Source organism: Pristis pectinata, chromosome 4, assembly GCF_009764475.1.
Source record: "Pristis pectinata isolate sPriPec2 chromosome 4, sPriPec2.1.pri, whole genome shotgun sequence".
NCBI lineage: Eukaryota > Metazoa > Chordata > Chondrichthyes > Rhinopristiformes > Pristidae > Pristis > Pristis pectinata.
In genome coordinates this window covers 90127591-90151200 of record NC_067408.1, presented here as the reverse complement: position 1 = coordinate 90151200, position 23610 = coordinate 90127591, and the positions used below count along the sequence as shown (strand labels likewise).

The 23610-nt window shown below is 39.4% G+C and overlaps 1 protein-coding gene across 1 annotated transcript in view; it reads left to right on the top strand.

The window, feature by feature from the left end:
• The first annotated feature begins 1767 nt into the window (after positions 1 to 1767).
• LOC127569598 (vang-like protein 1) overlaps positions 1768 to 23610 on the top strand; it is a 36250-nt gene continuing 14407 nt past the window's right edge. The window contains 4 exon segments of the mRNA XM_052014377.1: positions 1768 to 1898; positions 14783 to 15053; positions 17284 to 17416; positions 21320 to 21924. Of these exon segments, the coding sequence (XP_051870337.1) occupies positions 14983 to 15053; positions 17284 to 17416; positions 21320 to 21924 (809 nt within the window). The 5' untranslated portion in view covers positions 1768 to 1898; positions 14783 to 14982.

Here is a 23610-nt window from a genome sequence, read left to right as displayed (position 1 = left end):
CAATTCATGCCTACCCAAGAATATTGAGGGAACACCTTCACCAGAAGAATTGCAGTGGTTCAAGAACAACTTTTAGAAATGGGCAATAAATGCTGGCCTCCAAGCAATGCCCACATAAATAAATTTAAAATATAGTTAGAGATAGATTCTGAGGAAAGAGCAAAGGGGAGAAAGGCGGTAAGGTTTAGGAATTTCAGAACTGGGGCCTCGGCAGCTGAAGGCATGGCTGCAAAATTATGGAGCAATTCAAATCACAGATGCTTATTTAGCCAAAATTAGAGGAACATGATTCTCTCAAAGGCTTAAGGACCTGATTGCAAAGAATATGCTGGTTTGAAGTCATGGAGTGATTTGAAAACAAGGACGAGAATTTTAAAATTGAACCCTTTATTTCAGATTTACAGTAATTGTTATTTTCTGTATTTTACAGTTACAAAATTATTCATTTTTTAACCTCTATTATAGAATAGTACAGCACAGAAAAAGGCCCTTCAGCCCACAAAATCTGTACTGACCACGATGCCAATTTAAACTAATTTCATCTGCATGGTCTATATCCCTCCATCCTCTGCCTTTTCACATGCCTGTCTAAATGCCTGTTAAATGTTACTATTGTATTTAATTCCACCACCTCCCCTGGCAGCACTTTCCAGGCACCTCTTTGTGAAAAAACCTCCCTCACAAATCTCCCTTAAGCTTTTCGCCTCTCACCTTAAATCTACACCCTCTAGTATTTAACATTTCCACCCTGGGAAAAAGACTCTCTCTACATTACCTATGCCTCTCATAGTTTTATACAGGTATACTCATAACAAGTCACCCCTCAGCTTCTGACACACTAGAGAAAGCAATCCAAGTTTGTCCAACCTCTCCTTGTAGCTAATATTCTCTGATTCAAGCAACATCTGGGTGAACCTCCTTTGCCACCCCTCCAAAGGCTCCATATCCTTCCTGTAATGTGGCAATCAGAACTGCACGTAACTCTGAATGTGGCCTAACTAAAGTTTTATATCTAGGGTAATTGTTTCATTCTATTGTCTGTTTTCACACAGATTGACAACCAGTAGGAGGCCTTAACCACGCTCTTTCAGTTGACACCAATCTGTGTCATACATTTTCCTCCAGCCTCCATCCAATCACAGACCTTCCCTTTGTCCTCTCTGTCTGACCACCTTCTCTGCAACTTAAAACAAGCAGGTTTCTAGATGTACAGGTGTAATGCACCTGTAATGTTAACTCTCTCCACACGTTGCTGAATATTTCCAGTATTTTCTGTAGCTTTTTTTAAATTCCAGCAACTGCATTTGTTTTCATTTTCCAATATAACATCTAGGTTGTGTATTATCTGATTTAGCCACCGTCAGACATCAAGAGGAGTTAGTAGAAGGAACCAAAGACAACGGATAGAAATGTCTCAGTATTTAGTTGGGGGACATTTTTTTGCCCAATCAGCATGAAACAAAGACCAGGGCAACACAGAGAAGGTGCAGGTGGCTGTGAGCCGGAGGTCTGTCAGGCAAGTTGTTGCTTTGGGCTCAGTGTACTTTCCTAGTCTTCTGCAGCCCTGAGGAACAGTGAGGAACGCCTACCTACAGCTGACGCCATCTCCCAGAGGCGGCGCTGCGAAGGCACATCGGCGACCAATGGCGCTGCCAGGGAAACGCCGGGCGTGTCACGTGACACAGGCGGAGGGGGGAGCAGCGGAGCTCTCACGTCGCACGCATGCGCGGTACCGTGTACGGCGGCTGAGCGGGCCAGCGTTTTTACGGGATTGAATTTTTTCCCCGGTGGATGTGTTTCCATCTCGACGCCCCCCCGCCCCTCCCCCACTGAATCCGGGGTTTTTGTGATTGCGAGCGGCCAGGAGCGGGATCGTTTCCACAGGACGCCAGGCCCAGGTCAGTGAGGCAGCAAAGCACCGCTTTTTTTCTTTCGCGATTCGGTTAATGGGGAGCACTCGGGAACTGCGTGGCGATTCTCGGGGATCGGCCTGCGGGGAGAGAAAAGAGGAGCGGCGGACGCCGCGGCCTAGCGCGCAGGCTCCGGATTTCCTCTCGACTCCCATTAGCAGGCCCTGCCTGCGTTCCCACGCACCGTGTCGGGACGGCGGAGAGCCGGCGGCGCTGCCGCCTGCACTCTTGTGGAGACCTGAGGAGAGACGCGCTAACCCCTGGCCTCCGTATCCAGGGCGGAGAAGCAGCAGCCCGGGGCCCGCGTCGCCACCAGTCCGGCGCTTGCATTGGTCCCCTGGAACAATGACGTTAAATCAAGGGAATGTTTCAAGTTCGGTTAACCCAACAAAATCTCGGGGGGAGGGAGGTGGACGACGATCTCCCCAGGGGTGGGGTGGTGAAATGTGAAGAATGGTGTCCTGGAGGGAAGGGGAGGGAAGGAGTAGGTGGAAGACGGGAGAAGGAGGACCACTTCCCCGGCGGGGCGGGGTGGGTGGGGGTAAGGAGAGATGTTTGGTGACGAAGATCTCCTTTAAGTAGGAGTTTGAGGCAAATCACTGTCGAAGATCCGATGTGGTAGTTGGCGGATGAACGATGAAAGATCTGTGTGTGTGTTTATTGGGCTTGTGGAAGCAAGGTCTTTCTGGGGGTTGGGAGATGGAAATAATACTGCTCATTAGGGATGATTGATGGAGAGGAATATAAGAAGCTATCTCCTGAATATAGGGTAGCGAGGCAGAAAGATTAATGTATTGTATTGCTGCATATATGCAGTTTGTGTTGAAATCTACTGTTGTAAATCATGCAAGATGTTGTGGCCCACAACTTTATCGCAAAGCTTATGTCGCTTAAATTTTAACTTACTAACTCTCCTGACGTAATGTCATTGCACTTTTATACGCCAGTACATCAGGTTTAAGTGCGTAAATACAGGACATTCTGCAGAAATGTGTATATTTCACTAATGGATCGTGCCATAAATTGGAAATTGTCTTGAATTTTATCATGTGCTTTTTTTTAAGGTGCTTTGAATTTTCACTGTGATATTAGCGAACTTTTTTATTTTGCCCCCATTACCATAAGGAATTGACAATCCAGTGGTTAGATATTTTTTGTAAAGTAATAAAATAATCATGGGATGTTCATCAGTAGGGTTCAGCCTACTACTGGCAAACATTTGAAAATGAATTGCCCAACCTCTTAGTTGAATTTGCATGTCATGCATAATTCTGTTTCAAAGCAGAAAATAGCCTTTGAGAAGTTAAAGTTAACTTCATAAATACTTTTTAAAAATAATCTGAGATAAAAACAAAATACAACAAGTACTCAGGTCAGACAGTATCTATGCTGGGAGAATTGATTCAGCTGTTGTTAAAGGTTTTACACTAGTGAATAGTGTAAAAAAAACTTAGTGATGTAGAGCCAATGGAAAATTAACCCTGTGAAATTGCAAGTGTAACTATTTACTCGCATTGATTCAAATTTCCAGTACCATTTGAAATATTTTATTATTGGTTTATCATTGTCACGTGTACGGAGGTACAGTGAAAAACTTGTCTTGCATATTGTTCGTACAGATGACTTCATTACGCAGTACAACAAGGTAGCAAATGTAGAATAAAGTGTAACAGCCACAGAGAAAGTGCAGTGCAGGTAGACAATAAGGTGCAAGGTCATAACGAGGAAGGTTAGAAGATCACCAGACCTGTATGAAAATTTAAAAGAACATTATTAGTAATTCCTAGAGACATATAATCGTTCTACTCTTAAATCTAAATTCTAATAGAAGTAATGAGTGGATCTGCAGAGAGCAGCTTGCAACGATTCGCCATGCTCTGGTGCCATCTTGAAATTTTATTTCAATTCTTATTCTGCTTTGATTTATGAAGCTTTTTGTCATTTATTGTTTGTATATGTATTTCTGACTTAACATAGCATTTCTTTTGGTGAAAGTGGAGTCTTAGAGTACTACAGCACAGAAACAGGCCCTTTGGCCCATATAGTCCATGCTGATCTGATCTTCTGCCTAGTCCCATCTACCTATAGAGTCATGAGTGCTATAGCACAGAAGCAGGTTTTCCATGTTCACTCAGAGCTTTAAGGAATTTTTATTTAAGGAAGAAGTGAAATGAACAGTTTTTAAATTATCTCTTTACTTTGGAGTAAATCTTTATGAAACGTAAACTGTTATTTCCAGTTAATTATTATTACTCAAACCTGTAACTGAATATTAATCTTGCGTAATGGATATCATACATCAAACACGTGAATTGAACATGGAAACAGATTGGTGCCTGAATTCCACGTTTATTTTTCAGACCCAAAATAGAGTAAAATCAATCCCATAACTTGTATCTATATATTCATTTTAAAAAGTAACTAAGTGATATCATAATCTTTGGAGCCTAAATATGTTCATTTTGCTGCAGTCCTGTAATACTCAATGCTGGAATTTGGAAAACAAACAGAAGCTAGAAATACTTGGTGGATTAGGCAGCATCTGTAGCGAGAAGAAAAACAAATTTAATTTGGGTTAGTGACCTTTCATCATATATAATCAATGAGGTCTTACTTTTCCACAGCCACTATTTTAGCATGTATATGTTCATTGCGATGATCCATTACATACTATACTTCAGTTGAAGTGATATTAATCAGGTGGCACATAATTTTCTCGTGATTGCAGACCACCTTAAATACACTGTTAACAGATTGTACTCTGTATCAAAACTTGAAAGCCCCCATGAAAATGGTAACATTATTAGGAAGTTTAATTGCTGTAGTTTCATCTGAATGCATCTGACTTTGGAATCAGAAATAAAACACCAAATTTCTGGTGAAGAGTCAATACTGAGTAGGAATACAATAAATCACAAGGACAATAATAATCTTGAAAGACAGATTTGAGTGATGTACATTTAGTGATGTTCTTTACCCTTTGATTACTGCTTTGTATTGATGGGCTACTACTGATGTGCTCTCCTTTGAATTCCTGGATTTGCTTTGAAGAGAAAGATCCAAAATTCATGATCACTGTAAGCAAGGTGGACTTGGTCTTTTAAGTTATTTTGATATCATGTTAAATAAGTAATTAATCCACAGGGTAGAATGGCATTGTATGAGAGGCAAACTTCTGACAGACTGAATCTTGACTAAATTAGAAATATCAAAAGATGGTTCTGTTTACAATAATGTCAACAAGACGAGAACTTAACAATTGGAAGAGATCTGAATAGCATGGGAAGGGAGACTCATGAGTGACAGATAGCAATTACATAGTAAAATAGTATATAATCAGACAAGGGAGGGAAATAACACTAAGCTAAATAGTACTGGAGAAAGCAAAGAAATCTGGAAATATGTGGTAAATGAGGTTGATGCTCATGTCACAGACTTCTGAATGGAAATGACATTTAGTAACATTGGTGTTGATTTATTGGCACTGAATTTTTTTGAGGAGCACTTTGCAATGGATGTTTTTAATAAACAATGGCTTTTGTAAAAGTATTGATGGAAACCTCACTGAAAACAATAGCACAGTGTGCAACAGCAGAAGGAAAACTCATTGTATGCTGGAATAAAAGCCAAATTTGGTCACTAAATTGCATTGAGAATTTAAAAGGATAAAAGACAGGACAGAACAGAAAATTCAATCTAGCTGGCTTTTAGCTCAAGAAGCCAAACTATCAAGAGAGTGAAGAATGTGTTATTCTTGGTACGAAAGGGAAGGGTCAAGGGAAATAATTAAGATTCTTAAGGGAATGGAAAATTCTGTCATAGTGTATCAGGTTAGAAATTGTGTAACAAGATCTTATTTTCATTGTCAAAAACTCTATAATCAGGAGAAATGGGCTGAAATTTTGGAAGTTTCAAACTAAGTATGAGACAAGTGAATATATGAAATGGACTGTATAAAGATGTAGTTGGAGAAAGTACTGAAGAAATTGAGGGGAAAGTATTTAGGATAGGCATTTCATGTGAATACTTTGAGTAGCTGTTTGTCATGTATCTTCCTGCATTTCCAAACCAAGTTACATTTCTGGATCAGAATTGATGCAGTTATGTTTGTTTAGAAAATAAGTAATTCACTGAAATCCATAATATTTTGTTCATATAAGACTAGTTGTAATTGATAATTTAATTGTTTAAAATAACCTATTTCTACTGAAACTTGGTAAAGTTTTGCGAAGAACTTTTTTGATGCAATGCTAGAATCTCTTGTTTAATTTTATATATATTATCATTGTTGTAGTTTAAATCCAAGTGAAACTCTTGTACATACACTAATCAACTTCAAACCTGTTAAAGCAACCTAAGTAAATATTGCATTTTTAAAAGTACATGGGATTTCCTGTAATAGTTGTAAAACCTCCCAGTGAAGCTTGAACATTTTAAATTTGTAATAATCTTTTCAATGCAGCTTGTAGATGATTGAGAAATTTGTTCCCTTTATTGAATTTATGAATAGCTTTTTTAAAATTCTGGGTTCCTAAGCTGATTCCTCCAAGGAAGGGAAGAGTAAATATTATAATTTTGTATATTTTTCAGCTCCAAACCTACATTGTTAGTCAAAATGAAAAATTATGGTCCCATTACACACATTTTAGCCAGAAATGAGTCAGTAATGCTGAAGCTAGGTAAGTTACTTTGTTTATTCAACAGAGAGAAAATACCACATAGTACTATCTCATTGGACAGAATAATTCTGTAGAGAAGTGTATGTCACATATTTAAGCATACACAACAGAAGATCTTTGTCTATAATGTGATCCCAGCATTAGTTCTGATTGAGCTTTATGGTTCATTAACTTCCACAACATGTCTTCCAGTGAGACTTAATGCCAAAGTCTATTTCTGTAATGTTCTTTCTTAAGAGTATGAAGAGCTAAGAATTTGCTGCATGTGATTGTCTCAACAATACAATGTAGAAGCCAACACGTTATTCATAATTTTTTTTATAAAGTTCATTATTTGTGGAAAGACGGTTAGTTGAATGTATATTGACAGCATTGAAATTTAATTGATTTTCAAATCCATTCCTGAGTTTAAAGTTGAACAATGAAGGTCATAATTCAAGAAGTCAAACCTACAGCCTGTCTTTGTCCATTATGCTGATGTTCTTATAGTATAGCTTTTATCAGGAGTCTTAAAGAGACATTCCACAGATTTAGATTCCTCCATATCTGAAACAACAAAGGGAAAGTTTTCTGCAAATCAAAATGCATTTAATGTACAAAATGCTAACATAAGCACAGCTATTGCTTTTGTGGCATAATGTGGAAAGCATCTTTGACAAAAGCTTTATTGAACTTAAGGCAAGCCCTCCCACCTCAGTTACCCCAGCTACAATTTAGAATGGGTAAGATTGAAGAGAATGTGCTAAATGAGGTTGTTGCTAATGCTACAGGCCTTTGAATGGAAATAACATTTAGCAGCATTGGCCGCTGATTTATTAGCCACCAAATTTCTTTTGGGAGCTCATTGTGGTGGATGTATTTAATATTCAATAACTTCTGTAAAAATATTTTTTGGATGCAAAGAACTGAAAGATTGCATAGAAATTAATGCAGCATGTTTGCAGCTGTCTACACAGCATAGCGCCAAGAAGATATTCTCATCATAATGCTCCCTTGTGCAGCTCTGCATCATAGTGCATGCTGTATTATCGATCATGAATAATACCAGTAATTTCACAAGCATATAGATGTGTTTGTAATTACTCATAATCTTGCAGTAATAGTACTGTTGTCTAATTGTGTTTTGAGTTATTTGGTAATTTGATTGTTATAGCACGTCAGATGTAAAATAGTTCTTGCAAAATTCTCATCTAGCATTGAGCTATTTCAGAACTGATGGGTACTGATGGTATTTCACACAAGTTATTCAAAAGGAAATTGTACATTACTTACAGTTAACAATAATGCAGAGCCAACAATCAGATGGTGATATGGGAAATGGCAATATTTGCACTGACACAATATGAAGTGGTCTTTGAAGATGGAACTCCTGAAGTTTGTCTTCCACATGAGCCTGATGTGGAAGACAAATTTCAGACCTGATCAGATTTAAAAAGGGAAAAATTGCCTTTGAAGTAATTGTGTCAAAGTCAGAAAAGCAACATTCTACTGAACAGTGAAATGTAAATTGGCATTCAGAGTTCAGTCTTTGCCATTTCTATCTGGAGAGCAGAAATGAGCTGCCCTATGGTGGTGGGTAACCAATCATGAAGCTAACCACTCAATGACATTCATGCAGATCTGGGGTAAGATTCAAACCAGTGTTCCAAAAAATCATTTGGAAAGAATAATTGAAATGGACAACAATTTATCACAAGCCAATATTAAAGTTGATTATGTAGTTATTTTCATACTTGCTGCTTGTAGCATCTTGCTCTGTGCAGATTGGCTGGCTCTGCGGTTTCCTAAAATAAGAACAGCTACAAATTGCATTGAAGCATCACGGGTTGTGAAGATAGAATTTGGTATTATTAGTATGGATATGGAACCAGAAATTAAAGTGTACATCTGGATACAGGCCCAACGAGTCCGTGCCAACCATGGTGCCCACCCATCTAGTCTGAATTTCCTGCATTCGGCCCATAATCCCTCTTAAGCCCTGCCCCTGCATGCACCTATCCAAGTGCTTCTCAAATGATACTATTGTAGTTGCCTCAACCAGTTCCTCTAGCAGCTCATTCCATATACTCACCACTCTGCATGGAAAAAGTTGCCCCTCAGGTCCCTTTTAAATCTTTCCCCTCTCACACTAAATCTATGCCCCATAGTTTTGGATTCCCCTACCCTGGGGAAAAGACTGCTACCATCCATCTTATCTATGCCCCTTATGATTTTATAAACCTCTATAAGATCACTCCTCATTCTCCTACGCTCCAAGGAATAAAGACCTCGCCTGGCCAGTCTCTCCCGATAACTCAGGCCCTCTAGTCCCGGCAACAACTTGTAAATCATTCTGCACTTTTTCCAGTTTAACCATGTCTTTCCTATAACAGGGTGATCAAAACTGTACACAGTTCTCCAAGTTCAGTCTCACCAACGACTTGAACAACTGTAACATAATGTCCCATCTCCTATACTCAATGCCCTGACTGATGAAGGCCAGCATGCTAAACACCTTCCTCACCACCCTGTCTACCTGTGATGCTGCTTTCAATGAACTATGCACTTGTACTCCTCGGTCCCTCTGTTCCACTACACTCCCTAATGCCCTACCATTCATAGTATAAGTCCTACACTGCTTTGATTTTCCAAAATGCGTTCACTTCACACTTCGTCTATATTGAAATCCATTTGCCACTCCTTGGCCCACTTTCCTAACTGATCAAGATCTCCCTGTAATCTACAATAACCTTCACTGTCAAGAACAACACCTAATTTCATGTCATCAACAAACTTACTGATCAAGCCTCGTGCATTCACATCCGAATCATTTGTATAAATAACAAGGATCCCAACACTGACCCCTGTGACACACCACTAGTCACTGGCCTCCATTCTGAGAAACAACCTTCAACCACCACCCTCTGCTTTCTACCTCCAAGCCAGTTTTGAATCCACCTAACTAGCTCTCCCTGGATTCCATGAGGTCTAACCTTCCAGACCAGTCTACCAAGCGGGATCTTGTCAAAGGCCTTGCAGAAGTCCAAATAGATAACATCCATTGCCCTACCCTCCTCTATCTTTTTCAAAAAAAACTCTAAAAGGTTTGTCAGGCACGCCTTTCCACAAAGCCACGCTGACTCCTAATCAGACTCTTATCTATCTAAATGCTGGTAGGTCCTGTCCCTCAGAATTCACTCCAGTAACTTCCCCACTACTGATGTCAGGCTGACTGGCCAGTAGTTCCCTGGCTTCTCCTTGCTACCCTTCTTCAACAGTGGAACAACATTACCCATCTTCCAGTCATCGGGAGCTTCACCAGTGGCTAATGATGAAGCAAGTATCTTAAGGGCCTGCACAATTTCTCCTCTAGCCTCCTGCAAAGACTGAGGATGCACTTGTTCAGGCCCTGGGGATTTATCCACCTTATTGCGCTGTAAGGCTGGTATTGGTATTGGTTTATTATTGTCACTTGTACCGAGGTACCATGAAAAGCTTGTCTTACAAACCGATCGTATAGGTCAATTCATTACACAGTGCAGTTACATTGAGTTAGTACAGAGTGCATTGATGTAGTACAGGTAAAAACAATAACAGTACAGAGTGAAGTGTCACAGTTACAGAGAAAGTGCAGTGCAGTAAGGTGCAAGGTCACAACAAGGTTGATCGTGAGGTCATAGTCCATCTCATTGTATAAGGGAACCGTTCAATAGTCTTATCACAGTGGGGTAGAAGCTGTCCTTAAGTCTGGTGGTACGTGCCCTCAGGCTCCTGTATCTCCTACCCGATGGAAGAGGAGAGAAGAGAGAATGTCCCGGGTGGGTGGGGCCTTTGATTATGCTGGCTGCTACACCAAGACAACGAGAGGTAAAGACAGAGTCCAAGGAGGGGAGGCTAGTGTCCTTGATGCGCTGGGCTGTGTCCACAACTCTCTGCAGCTTACAAATGTCCTCCAAAACATCTCCATTTCTTTCCCTTATCTCTGAGTAACCATGATTTTCTTCTCATTAAACACAGAGGAGGAATATTTGTTAAAAATTCCACCCATCTTCTGCGGCTCAAGACATAGGTGGCCTTGCTGATCTCTAAGGGGACCTCCTCTCTCCCTAGCTACCCTTTTAATATAGCTATAGAACCTCATGGGATTTTCTTTAACCTTATCTGCCTGATCCATCTCATACCCCCTTTACCTTCCTGATTTCCCTTTTAAGAGTATTCTTAATCTTTTTATAGTCATCAAGTGATACACTGGGTTTAGGAGGTCCAGGGATGAGTGAATGCTTCCTTTTTATTGACCAGAGCTTCCATATCTCTCGTCAGCCAAGGGTCTCTAAACTTGCCAGGTTTACCCTTCACCCTAACAGGAACATGCTGCTCCTGGGCTCTTGATATCACACTCTTAAAAATCTCTCACTTGCTATTCATTCCTTTCCCTTCAAACAGGCTTACCCAATCAACCTCTGCTAGATCCTGCCTAATTCCCCTGAAATTTGCCCTGCTGCAGTTTAGGACCTTTACCTGTGAACTTGCCCTCTCCTTTTCCTTCATTATCTTAAAACTAATAGAATTATGGTCACAAGAGCCAAATTGCTCCCTGACTGCCACTTCAGTTACTTGCCCTGCCTCGTTCCCTAAGAGAAGGTCCAGTAATGCACCCTCCTGGGTAGGTCCCTCTATATATTGACTGAGGAAACGTTTCCTGGACACGTTTCACAAATTCCACCCCCTCCAGGCCCTTAACACACTGGGTAGTCCAGTCAATACCATGGAAATTAAAATCTCCCACCAATACAACCCTATTATTCTTACAATTATGAGCAATTTCTCTACACACGTCCTCAAGTCCCCACTCTATAGTACAGCCCCATTAGAGTGACCCTTCCCTTTTTGTTACTAAGTTCTACCCATATGGCTTCACTGGATGATCCCCCAAGAATGTAATCTCTGAGTGCTGCTGTTATGTCCTCCCTTGTCAATAAGTCAACACCTCCTCCTCGCTTCCCCGTACCTCTGTCACGCCTGTAGCATTTGTATCCTGGAACATTGAGCTGCCAGTCCTGCCCTTCTCGGCCATGTTTCTGTTCTGGCTATAACATCCCAGTCAGAGCTAATCCATGCTCTGAATTCATCCACCTTGCCTGTGAAGCCTCATACATTGAAGATTAACTGGGTATTCCTTTCCCTGCCTTTACTGTGCCCCTGGCAATCCTGATTACTAAACTTGCTCTGGCTGGCTACTGCTTTATCCCATGACTCAATCCTGCTTGGAATCCCACCCCACTGCCAACCAAGTTTAAACCCTCCCATGTAGCATTAGCAAATTTCCCTGCACGGATCTTGGTCCCTCTCTGGTTCAAGTGCAACCCACTCCTCTTGTACAGGTCACCTCTACCCCAGAAGAGATCCCAGTGGTCCAAGGACCTGAACCCCTATTCCCTGCACCAGCTCCTCAGCCATGAATTCATCTGGCCTGTCTTCTATTTCTATAAAGAAAGTGTTACAAATTCATTGCAGGAATTCTTCAGTTTATGACTAGATAGCTAAGAATGGAACGAGGCAAGTGCCACTCATCTGGACTTGAGCAAACTGCAATTACTGTATCAATGCATTGGAATACCTTCACCAGAAGGACTGCACCATTTCAAGAAACCAGCTCACCACTGCCTTCTCAAAGCAGTTAGGGATGGTTAACAAATGCTAGCCTGCCAACAGTGCTCAGATCCTGGAAAATGGATTTTTTTAAAAAAGAATACAAATCACAAAGGTAACAGAAAATTGACAGTCTAAAATTATGAACTCTTGGAGTTAGAAACTTGCCAGAATGTATATGTGGACTGTTGGCACTTTGTGTTGGTGGTGATAGAAGGAAGGATGGACACCATTAGAGCAATTATAAAAGTACTGTATATTGCTTTGGATCCACGTTTCAAGATTTTCTACAGACGATGATTGCCAGGGCTTGGAGAACTGTAGACCTGAGAGGCGGGATAGGGTGCTGGTGTTGTTTCCTTTGGAACAAAAGAGACAGGCTGTTTGTTTAATTATGTTTTTTTTAAATTGTATGATGGAATTAGACAAAGTAGAAAGCACTTACTTTAGCAGAGAAGTCGGTAGTTAAATGAGCATAGATCTAATCTAATCCCTGGAAGGATTAGGTGGGAGTTAAGGGAAAATTACTTTGCTCAATGAGTAGTTTGGGGCTGGAGCTCAATTGCTTGAAATGGTGGTGGAGGCAAAAACCCTCACTTTTTAAAAAAAAGAAATGTACCTCATTGAGCATTTTGAAGAACCATGACTTGAAGGGCTGTGGATCCAGAGCTGAAAGGTGGAGTTAACCTAAAGTGCTTTTCAGAGACATGATAGATTGAATGGGCTCTGGAGCTGCAAATTTCAATGGTTCTGTAACAATGATTAAACTTCCAAGATACTTCATTGACTTAGCACCTCCTTAAGGTTGTGATTGGAGGTATAATAATCAACTATCATAATCTAACTTTGTAATTAAATAGGTTTCACTGCATTATGTGTCGAATGACTTTTACTTACAGGTTCCTGTTTAAAACTTGTCTGTTAACCTAAATAGCAAAGTTGTCCAGTGAAGTAAGTTGAAACTTAACTGCACCAAATTTAGCGTACCTAACTAAAGACCACAATTTTGTTATCAATAGTGCATTATTTTGGTTTTGGAGTGCCTAATGATGGAAAGAGCTGTAGATCTTGGTCAGGTTATCTGGTAACAATTTGTATCTAAATCTGATGCTGGTCTGGTGCAATGTTTGTTTCCTTTTTGTTTGAAGAGAAAGCTTTCTAACCATGTACTGTATATGTACATATAAGTTATATGAAGAATGCATTGTCCCATGTTTTTACCATGCTTCTGCATATAACTAAGGTGTGACTAAAAATGTTTAAGCTGAATGAGGATCTAGGTAACTTGAGGAATTTCTAGTTTAAAAATCCCAATAACATCTTTTTGTAAGCATTTAAAAGACAATCAAGTTGTGTAAACTTTTAAATGGCCACTTGTTTTGATAGGTTGTCTTAATTGTTTAATAATTATAATTACAGAATCAAAAAAGCACTGCTTTAGGGGTACTTGGGAAACAAGACTGAATCAGTCCACAAGACTACAAAAATAATTCTTGTCATGTCTAATAAGTGCTGTCTTGAAAGATTAAACAAATCATACATGACCTGAAATAACTAATAATATAACATGTCTTTTTAAATACAGATTGTGATATGTTGTGCTTTTTTTTAAAAAAAATCATCTTTAAAAGCTAGCAAGATCTTGGGTAGTTAAAATAGCACATATGGTTTCAGTTTGTCCATTTGCTGTTTCACTGAAGACTACTTGTGTTACTGATACATGTTCATGATCAGCCTGGTTGGAAAACATTTTATACTTTGCAACAATTCCTAATGCCCTATACTAACGCAACTCATCACTCTGGAAGAGATCATCCTAAATACATTGTATGCAATGCAACTCTGGCATGGTTTAAACTTGCAGATGCTTACAGAATCCACTGGATTCCCAAACTTATTTTGAACTCAAATTTTAGTCAGAATTAAATTAAAGTCAATTTAAATGTTTTAAATTATTCTCTGTATCATGTCAAATATTTTCATTTTAATCTCCACCTGAAAATCTGTGTATGGATGGAAGCACAAATGTTCAACCCTGTTCATCATTTTTTCATGAATTAGTAAATTAGTATTAAACTTGTAATTTATTTTAGAGGGGCTCCTGTGCTAGAAGCAATGGTGCAAATGTCTGTTGCTCTTGTCTAGTGGGTAGGTGGAATCAATATTTAATGGTGTCAACCACTTAAGCATCAAATCTTGTCAAGCCTGCTTATACACCATAATGTATATGTGGACTATTGGCATATTGTGTTGGTGGTGATATAAACTGAATCCATCTCTGGTTTCTGGTTTACACTATGGTTGGGAAACATTTCCCATTGTGCTTTTTGGATGTGTTTTTTTAAATAGCTAGTTATAAAGCTTCAATTTGCAGAAGCAATGCAATGTTCTCCTTGTTGCTGTTGGGAAGAATATATGTAATTATTTGTAATATATGTAATTATATGTAATATATTTAAATAAATATTTATCTGTGGGTCACCTGCGGTGCAGTAATCATTAGATGTGTTGGTATCTCTAAAATGTCTTCAGGGAAAAGTATTTATTTATGTCTTATTGCTGCAGGTTAATGTTTCTTCACAAGAGGACCCCGATTTGCTTCCAAAATAGACCAGTTAAAGAGCCATGCTGCCAGCCTACTGACCATCCCATCTGGCCCGGACAAGAGCATTCACAAACCTCTGTTTGGCCCCCAGAAAACCAGAACAAAATCCATTAACTGCTGGAAATCGGCCTACCTTCCCATCAACAAGGAAGCTGCAACGATGGACACAGAATCCACATACTCGGGATACTCCTACTATTCAGGCCGCTCCAAGAGTTCGCACAGACATGGGTATGTGCTGTTTCTTTTAGAGTAGTTTTTAATGTTGGCAAATTGGGCTTCCATAGTAATTAAAGGAGACCTTAATATAAGCTCCTCTGGAAAAGAATTGGAGGAAGTTCTTCTTTGGAACACTGCTGACTTTGTTCAACATTCAACAATAAGTAATTCTGTTTCAAAGGAAATTGACACCCAGTTAAAATCATTACAAATTTAGGAATGCGATCTTTAGGCCCTCTGAACAATGAAGTTTATTTTTAAAACATAAATGATGTGAAGAAATTCTTATGGGGATGCATCCAAAAAAATCAACAAAAAATAATAAATTTAAACTAAAATTACCTAATATTAGGTTATTAGAGCCACTACTATCACTTTATGGAAGAAGAATGCCATAATGAAGAACACAGATCTTAACATATCAGTTGCCTTAATCTCTAGGCTGTGTTCTACTTTGTGGGAATATGCTTGATGTAACAGCAAAGTGATTTCCTCTATCATTTTGATTTGGTACACAACTATGGCCTTTTCTGCCTTGCTCAGTTCAAACTGCACTATGCTTTCTTCATTATGTAATATAACAGGAGTTTAACTGAGCATTTGACATCCAGATACATTAACCATATGTATTTCTATTGGAGGATGTGGTGTATTACATTAATTTAGGAGTAATTGCACGTTAGCATGGTAAATTAGCTATCTTCTCCAGAGATGACTTTAGTATCACCATTCTTTAGGTAGTTGATCAGTAATGGTTTTGTCTATATTCCGGTGTTTTTTTTTCCTTAGAAATATAAAGTAGAGCATTCCAAATGGCACAACAGATTAGATCATCACAGTCCTGTGATGGTAAAATTTGGATGCATCCCCTTAATTGTCATTGTTGAGGATGTTGTCAACATGAGATGACAAGAATTAAAATGTGGAAGGAAGGGCGATGCGAAATGCTTAAATGAGAGAGTGCTATTTTGCCAGCTGATTACAAATCAACTTTTGTTGGGAGCAAAAAAACTGATTGCCTCTATGTTCCTCTGGATGTTGCAGGGAGAAATAGAAAGCAGAAAATCACTGAGGATCAACTTTGTACAATAATTTTCTCTATCCATTAATGTGTTTTGTTCCCTCCCCCCCCCCCCCCCCCCCGTTGTACTCCAATTACTTAAGCTTTTCACTTTTTCATTGTCTGTTTATTTCCTAATTTGCATGTCTTATTCACAAATTCTGTAATCCTGCATATGCCTCTCTGTCATTGTGTCTAACCATAAACATCATTGATCATTTAGTGGAGTATACTTTTTAACATTTAAGATATTGCTTCTACTAATTTTGAGGGGGAATTTTTGTGTGTTGATTGCTGGAGTTCATTCTGTTGAAATAAAATGAGAGAAGGGCTCAATGTCTGAGCATTGTTACGTACCAGCAACAGTAGAAACACACCGGGTCATGTACAAGTGTTAAAAACTATTTTATTAATAACTACTTGTGATAATAAGAAAAGTAAAAATGTTAGATATCAAACATAATCTCCAAAACTAAACTCAGTGTGTGTGTGGCAAATTCCCAAACTCCAAGTCTAGGAATAGTTCTCAAAGTTCAGTTCAGCAAGTCATAAGGTGAAATCTGAGCAAAGGCTTTTGCAAAACGACCATTGACTGAAGACAAAATGTAGAGACAATATAGAGAGAAATTACGAAATCCACATGTTCCACGATGGAACCCATACGACACCTCAATCACTGATGATCTCCTTTGCTTTGTTCTGAAGTATCGGCCATCCCAAAGACATTTGATACGTGGCCGCCCACAGAAATACCTGTTTCCCACTACAGGTTAAGGACAAAGTGGACTCCACTTGTTTGCTCCAAAAATCCATACATGGATTGTATGTGACACACAGCTATTGTTCTTCATCCATCGATACAGAGACCAGAAGTCAGTGTCTCTCTCTCTCTCTCCGACTCACTGAGCAAAACAGCCAGCACGTTGTTATCTTGCTGTCTTGATGACACACTACACACACTAAGGCACCTGGACAGTAGAGTAGTAAAGGGACCTTCACCAAATAGCAACCTGACTCATATCAGCATATTTAAGCTTAGCATGATAAGCATAATCAGGTTGGAAGAGTACATATTTTAGTGTAGTCAATGTTGAATTGTGGTATTCTGCTTTAAATTGTGACATAACCTTGTCTGGTATTAACTCTTGTGCGATCATAAATCTCTGCTTTTGCTTCTTTCAGTGAAAGGAGTCGGGATCGGCAAAAATCCAGAAACAAAGATGGCAGTCGGTCTGAGAAATCTGTTACCATCCAAACACCTCCAGCAGAACCACTGCTGGGTAATGAGTCAACACGTGGAGATGAGACGGTGCAGGTAAGAAGCTGAACACACACGTTTCAAAATAATGGCGGTGCATGTAGAAGCTACTGTTAAGTTTCAAAGATTTTGCTGCAACTATTGTATGAGAGTTGCTGTATCCAACTAGGCATTGGCTATTATACATGTATTTTGTAATTTCTGTGATTATAGTCCCTTAATGTCCTTTATTGGATAGGTGTACAAAGATAAACATCTCAATAAGTTAACCTGCCACTTTTCCTGAAACTAGTCTCATTTTCCTTTTTTCACTTCTGTCTCTATTTCTAGAGGAAACTGAGGGGACTTATTGTAGAATAGTAAAATGCATTTTCGGGTATGAGTGGGAATAGTTGCACAAACCTTTGGCATTTTATTTTGTGAATAAGTATCCCACGATATCTTTTTATAATCACTTTTTTTTTGTTTTAAATCCTACTGGCCCAGCAACCATTTGAGAGAGGATTCCAGAATCTCTTCACATTTGTAGAACATGTGCTTCCCAATCTCCTTCCCACTGTGCCCCCAGCACCCCACCAACACCTCAAAATACTTCTATCAGTTCTAAGACTGTAAGATAGGGCACTGAAACCTCATAACTTGGTTACATTAATAAACTAATTTGTTTGGCATGTATATCACTTTAAGATATTTTAAGTCACAGCAGTTTTACCCAATGTGTAACTATTATGGCACGCTTAATAGAACATAGAACAGCACAGTATGGGCCCTTTGGCCCATGATGTTGTGCCGACCTATATCAACCTAATCCATGAATAGTCTAACCCTTCCCTCCTACACAGTCCATAGCCCTCCATTTTTCTTACATTCGTGTGCCTGTCTAAGAGTCTCTTAAATGTCCCTGTCGCATCAGCCTCGACCACCACATCTGGCAGTGCATTCCAGGCACCCACCATTCTGTGCTTTTAAAACCTACCTCTGACATCTCCTAAACTTTCCTCCACTCAGCTTAAACGGATGTCCTCTGGTATTGGCCATTGCCGCCCTGGGAAAAAGATACTGGCTGTCCACTCTATCTATGCCTCTAATCTTATACACCTCTGTCAAGTTGCTTCTCATCTGCCTGTGCTCCAAAGAGAAAAGCCCTAGCTCGCTCAGCCTTTCCTCGTAAGACATGTTCTCTAATCTAGGGAGCATCCTGGTAAATCTTCTCTGCACCCTCTAAAGCTTCCACATCCTTCCTGTAGTGAGGTGACCAGACTGAACACAATACTCTAGGTGTAGTCTAATCAAAGTTTTACAGAGCTGCAACATTACTTTGCGGCTCTTGAACTCAATCCCCTGACTAATGAAGGCTAGCAAACCATATGCCTTCTTAACCACCCCATCAACTTGCGCAGCAACTTTGAGGGATCTATGGACTTGGACCTTGTACTCTGCCTTCAAGTTCAATCTTCCAAAGTGTATGACTTCACACTTTTCCGGATTGAACCCCATCTACCACTTCTCTACCCAATTCTGCATCCTGCCTATATCCCGTTGTAACCTACAACAACCTTCTACACTATCCACAACACTAGCAACCTTCATTGTTCTCAATGGATTAAGTTGTGGTTGCCCATTAATCTTGTACCCATGACTTGCAATTATACCTTGCCTATAATTCACATCAACTTTAACAAATTTTGCCCTTTTCAAATACATAAATGGTGTTGTCACTCCATTTCTTTTTGTAATTTCCTCTCCCCTATCTAGCCCCCTTTTTGATCCTCCAGCTTATTACCCTTTTGTGGATCATATCCTTGGAATTCAGCCATATATGGTGGAGCCTTGACCAGTGAACTCAATTCTTCCTGCAAATTCGTCCTACCAAGTCTTATCTTTTATTACCTAATATCAATGCATACTTTGTTAATTATTCTTAAATAATTTTCCTTCCCCCTATTTAAACTGTTGTGAGATTTTCTAGATTACCTACATGGAGGTTGTTCTTATCAGTTGTCAAAGCAGAGTCAGGACAATCTGTTACATTTATATTGTAGGCCTGTCTAACCTTTCCATCACCCAGTAATTTTTACTGACATTTTGTATTTGTTCAGTTGTTTTTGTTTTGTGGGATTTTGTTCACTTGGAATTGGAAAGCATTTCTTAAAGTTCATGGATATTTAATTATATTTTTAAAATTTATTCTAGGTAAAATTCAGAATCTTTCTTTTAAAAGACAAGTACAGAGCTTGTGTAAATTTTCTCAGTGAATGAGTAACAAAATCCTTTCTTGTCCAATCAAATAACAATGAAGTTGCTCAGCCTAGAGTGAATTGCACACCCCTTGCACCACTGAACAGTTGAAGTTCAATGAGCTATGTCCAATATCACATCAACCAATACAGTACAGCCGGATAGCAGGTTGGGCTGCTGAGGGCAGTTTGTTGATGACTTGGAAATGCAGAAGACGTTTACCCAAGCCTTGCTCAGAAAAAAGTGAGTTTCTGCTAATATCATGTGAGCTATAGCTTCAGCATATACTAGTTGCAATAATGACAGAATTTTCAATAAATCTGTTGGACAGGATCCAGACCTTCACTGCTGAAATTGAAGTATCATCTTCATCTGCTGTTCTGCATGATGTCCAACCACATGAGTAAAACAGCAGTACAAGTTCAGGGACAGATGGCAGTGATTAAGTTCTTAAAGTTTCAGGTGCTGTCGCAGCATTCACACGCAAAGAGTGGTTTAAATTATTTCCAAAAATGAAATGTAAATTATGGATGTGCTTGCGGTAGCAGTTGTGCTCAATACCATCTGTGAAAAACAGTATCAGAAGTGGAAGTGTCAGACTAAACAAGATTTGAGGCAACTGAGATGCAAATCTTGACATAAGGAAAAGGAATACCATAAATGAGTGGCAGAAGAGATTAAATATAATGCATAAATATTAAAAGTGTATTTTTGAAGAAAAGTTTTAACCAAGTTCTGTTCTGCATTCCCATACTCTGGAGGATTAGATAGTAGGATTCGTGCATTTCCCTAATAAATTCCCCTGGTAGATTTGATTGGTTATAATTTAGCTCTAAAATTGTAATTGTAAATATTTGCAAAATGTCATCATGAGTCGGTCAGAATTGCAGTAACATGAGGGGGGTTGAAGAAGAAAATATCCAGAAGGCAAAAGAGATGGTAGACACTAGGATCTGGAACAACAAACTGAACAAGCTTCCAGTTGCATGTCATTTTAACTCTCCTTCCCGCTCCCCCACTGAGCTCTCGGTCCTTGGCCTTCTCCATTATTATGGAGACCAAACATAAATTGGAAGAACAGCAGCTCGTGTTCCGCCTGGGTAGCTTGCATCCCAAAGACATGAATATTGAATTTTCCAAATTCAGTAACCCACACCCCCCAGTGCTTTCCTCCCTCACATCCACCTACTTTTCTTCTTGTTTTGTCCACTTTTCTCATCCCCCTCCCCATCTGGCTTCATCTGTCCATCAATCCTTCCCCATCTGGTTCCACATATCACCTACCAGCCTCTACCAGCAGTCTTTCCTGTTCCCCCTCAGTCCTGATGCAGGGTCTCAACCCAAAAATGTCAACTTGCACCTTTTCACTTCCACAGATGCTGCTTGACATGCTGAGCTCTTCCAGCATTCTGTTGTTTGGGAAAATATCCATTACATCATAGTAGATTTTGAATTTGTTTTGGGAGATTCTGTTCTTAATTCAGAGCTGTACACTAGTGCTGCTTTGAGGGAAATTTTTAAGATTTGCTAAGCTTGCTAATTTGATATGGATCTACTGCAATATTAGCATTTTGGTATGTATTGGAGCAGTCTGGTACATACTGTATCATTCTGGGGCAGCTTATAATCAATGAGATTGTTGAATTGTTTCTGGTTATAGTTGCAGAATTGCTATAAGTAGTTTGTAAAATGGAGATCTGATCATTGCAGTTTATCTTGCAGGATGATAACTGGGGCGAAACCACAACAGCCATCACTGGGACTTCAGAGCACAGTATATCACAGGAAGACATTGCAAGGATCACAAAGGATGTGGATGACAGTGGGCTGGACTGTACTCGACATTTAGGGATAGCCATCGCTGCTGTGCTTGGAGTATTGGTCTTCTTATCTCCCATTGCCTTTATGGTACTGCCTCAAGTACTGTGGCGGGAAAAACTTGACCCATGTGGTACTGTATGTGAAGGGCTATTCATCTCTGTTGCCTTCAAGCTACTCATCCTTCTCATCGGAACCTGGGCACTCTTCTTCCGCAAACCAAAGGCACAGATGCCACGAGTCTTTGTGTTCCGGGCACTCCTGATGGTGCTAATCTTTGTGTTTGTGGTTTCTTATTGGCTATTCTATGGTGTGCGCATTCTGGATTCCAGAGATCCGAATTATCAGGGAATTGTTCAGTATGCAGTTTCGCTGGTAGATGCGCTCTTGTTTATCCACTACCTGGCGATCGTGTTACTGGAACTGCGTCAACTGCAGCCCATGTTCACTGTGAAAGTGACCCGGTCAACTGATGGGGAATCTCATTTTTACAGTGTGGGCCTACTGAGGTATGTGATATAAGTGGCTGTAAGGATCTCCATTTTTCTTGCCAGCAAAGTTTTTCCTTTGCCTATTATTTTCCTCCTGTTGTACTTGCTAACAGTTTTCAATACACCCAATAAGGCTGTTTAGAGCTCAGGCTAAAATTAAAACCCTCAGGATAAAGTTAGCATTAGATTGTGTCGTATGTGTCAGAGGTTAAAGTGTAAATGAACATTAAATTTGGGTTTGCATTTGGTTGCTCAGTATAAATACTAGGAGTTAATACTCTCTTAACATACAAAAATGTTGTATAAGCCCTGCAAAGTAATTTTGTCAGTGGAAAGTAGCACATCTAAGAGCTATTTTGGGATGACCAAAGAAAGGAGGGAAAAGAAAAGCTTGTATTCCGTAGAATCCATGAGGCTGCCATGAGTGGATGAAATGTTTGCCTTGCTGACATATAGCTCTTTTACACAGCACTATTTTGATTTGATGAATGGTGATGCTGAGCATGGCAATTTGCATTTTTCTCCTTTATGGTAGAATGCCAGTGGTAATTATCTGTGCTCAGTCTCAAAAGTCCACTTCTTTAGATTTGTGGTCAAATTATAGTAAAGTTGCCAATTTTCAGTCACTAATTGCAGGTTTTAAAAGATTATCTTGGTGTTTAAACCATTCATGAGTCTCTGCATTGTCCTTATTTGTAATCAGCAGATATGAATTGGACCCAGTTTCTACTTCCTTTACTTGCTAACCGAAAGAAAGTGATTTTTTTAAAATTGCATGCTAATTCGGCATCATTTGCTGACTGAACCAATCATAGGTTATCCATCAAAATATTAAGAGAAGGATAATCTAGCCCACGCAATTATCTTTTGCACTTTCCCTAAATGACTGAAAGAGAAGTGCCAGTTGTGTCAGAAGTAGAACCTGAATCCACCTTGTTACCTTCAGGTTGATTTAATGAAATTAGGAATATTAACAAATTAGTTGAAATGTGGTCATTTTTTCTTCTGTGATTGTTTTCTCGGTTTGTATGACTAAAGTAAATTATTTTTCTTTAACTATGCAGCTTACCACTGATGAACAGGATACAGAGAAAGTTAATTTAAATCTAGTAGTGATTATCTAATCTTAGATATAAAAGCCAGAAGGTGTTAGGAAGATCATAATTATTCATAGTACCAAATTGCATTCTTTTGTTTTTGAATAGCAATTAGCTACAAGGTAACCTGTTGAAATTCTATTTGGATTCCCAAGTCTTGAGCACTGTCCAAAACATGAAGATCCTTTAATAGCTAGCTATATAACATTTTTATTTGTCCAACTTAACTATCAAATGCTGAAAAGATTTAAGAACATCAGAAATAGGAGCAGAAGTAGGCCATTTGGCCCTTCAGGCTTGCTCTACCAGTCTCCAGTCTTGGAGCTCCATTTTCCAGTGTTATCTTTATATCCCTTGAGTCCCTTATGGACAGATTTCTGAATGTTATCTGTTTCGAATGAATTTAATGACATCATCTCCTCAGCCCTCCAGAGAGAGAACTACAAAGGTTCACTAATCTGTGAATGAAGAAAATTTTCCTCCTCTGACCTAAAAGGACTACCCCTTATTCTCAAAGTGTGTCCCCAGTCCTCGAATCCTCAGTCAGGAATAACATCCTCCCAGCATCTAGCTTGTTAGCCACAATGAGATTAGTTCCAATGAGATC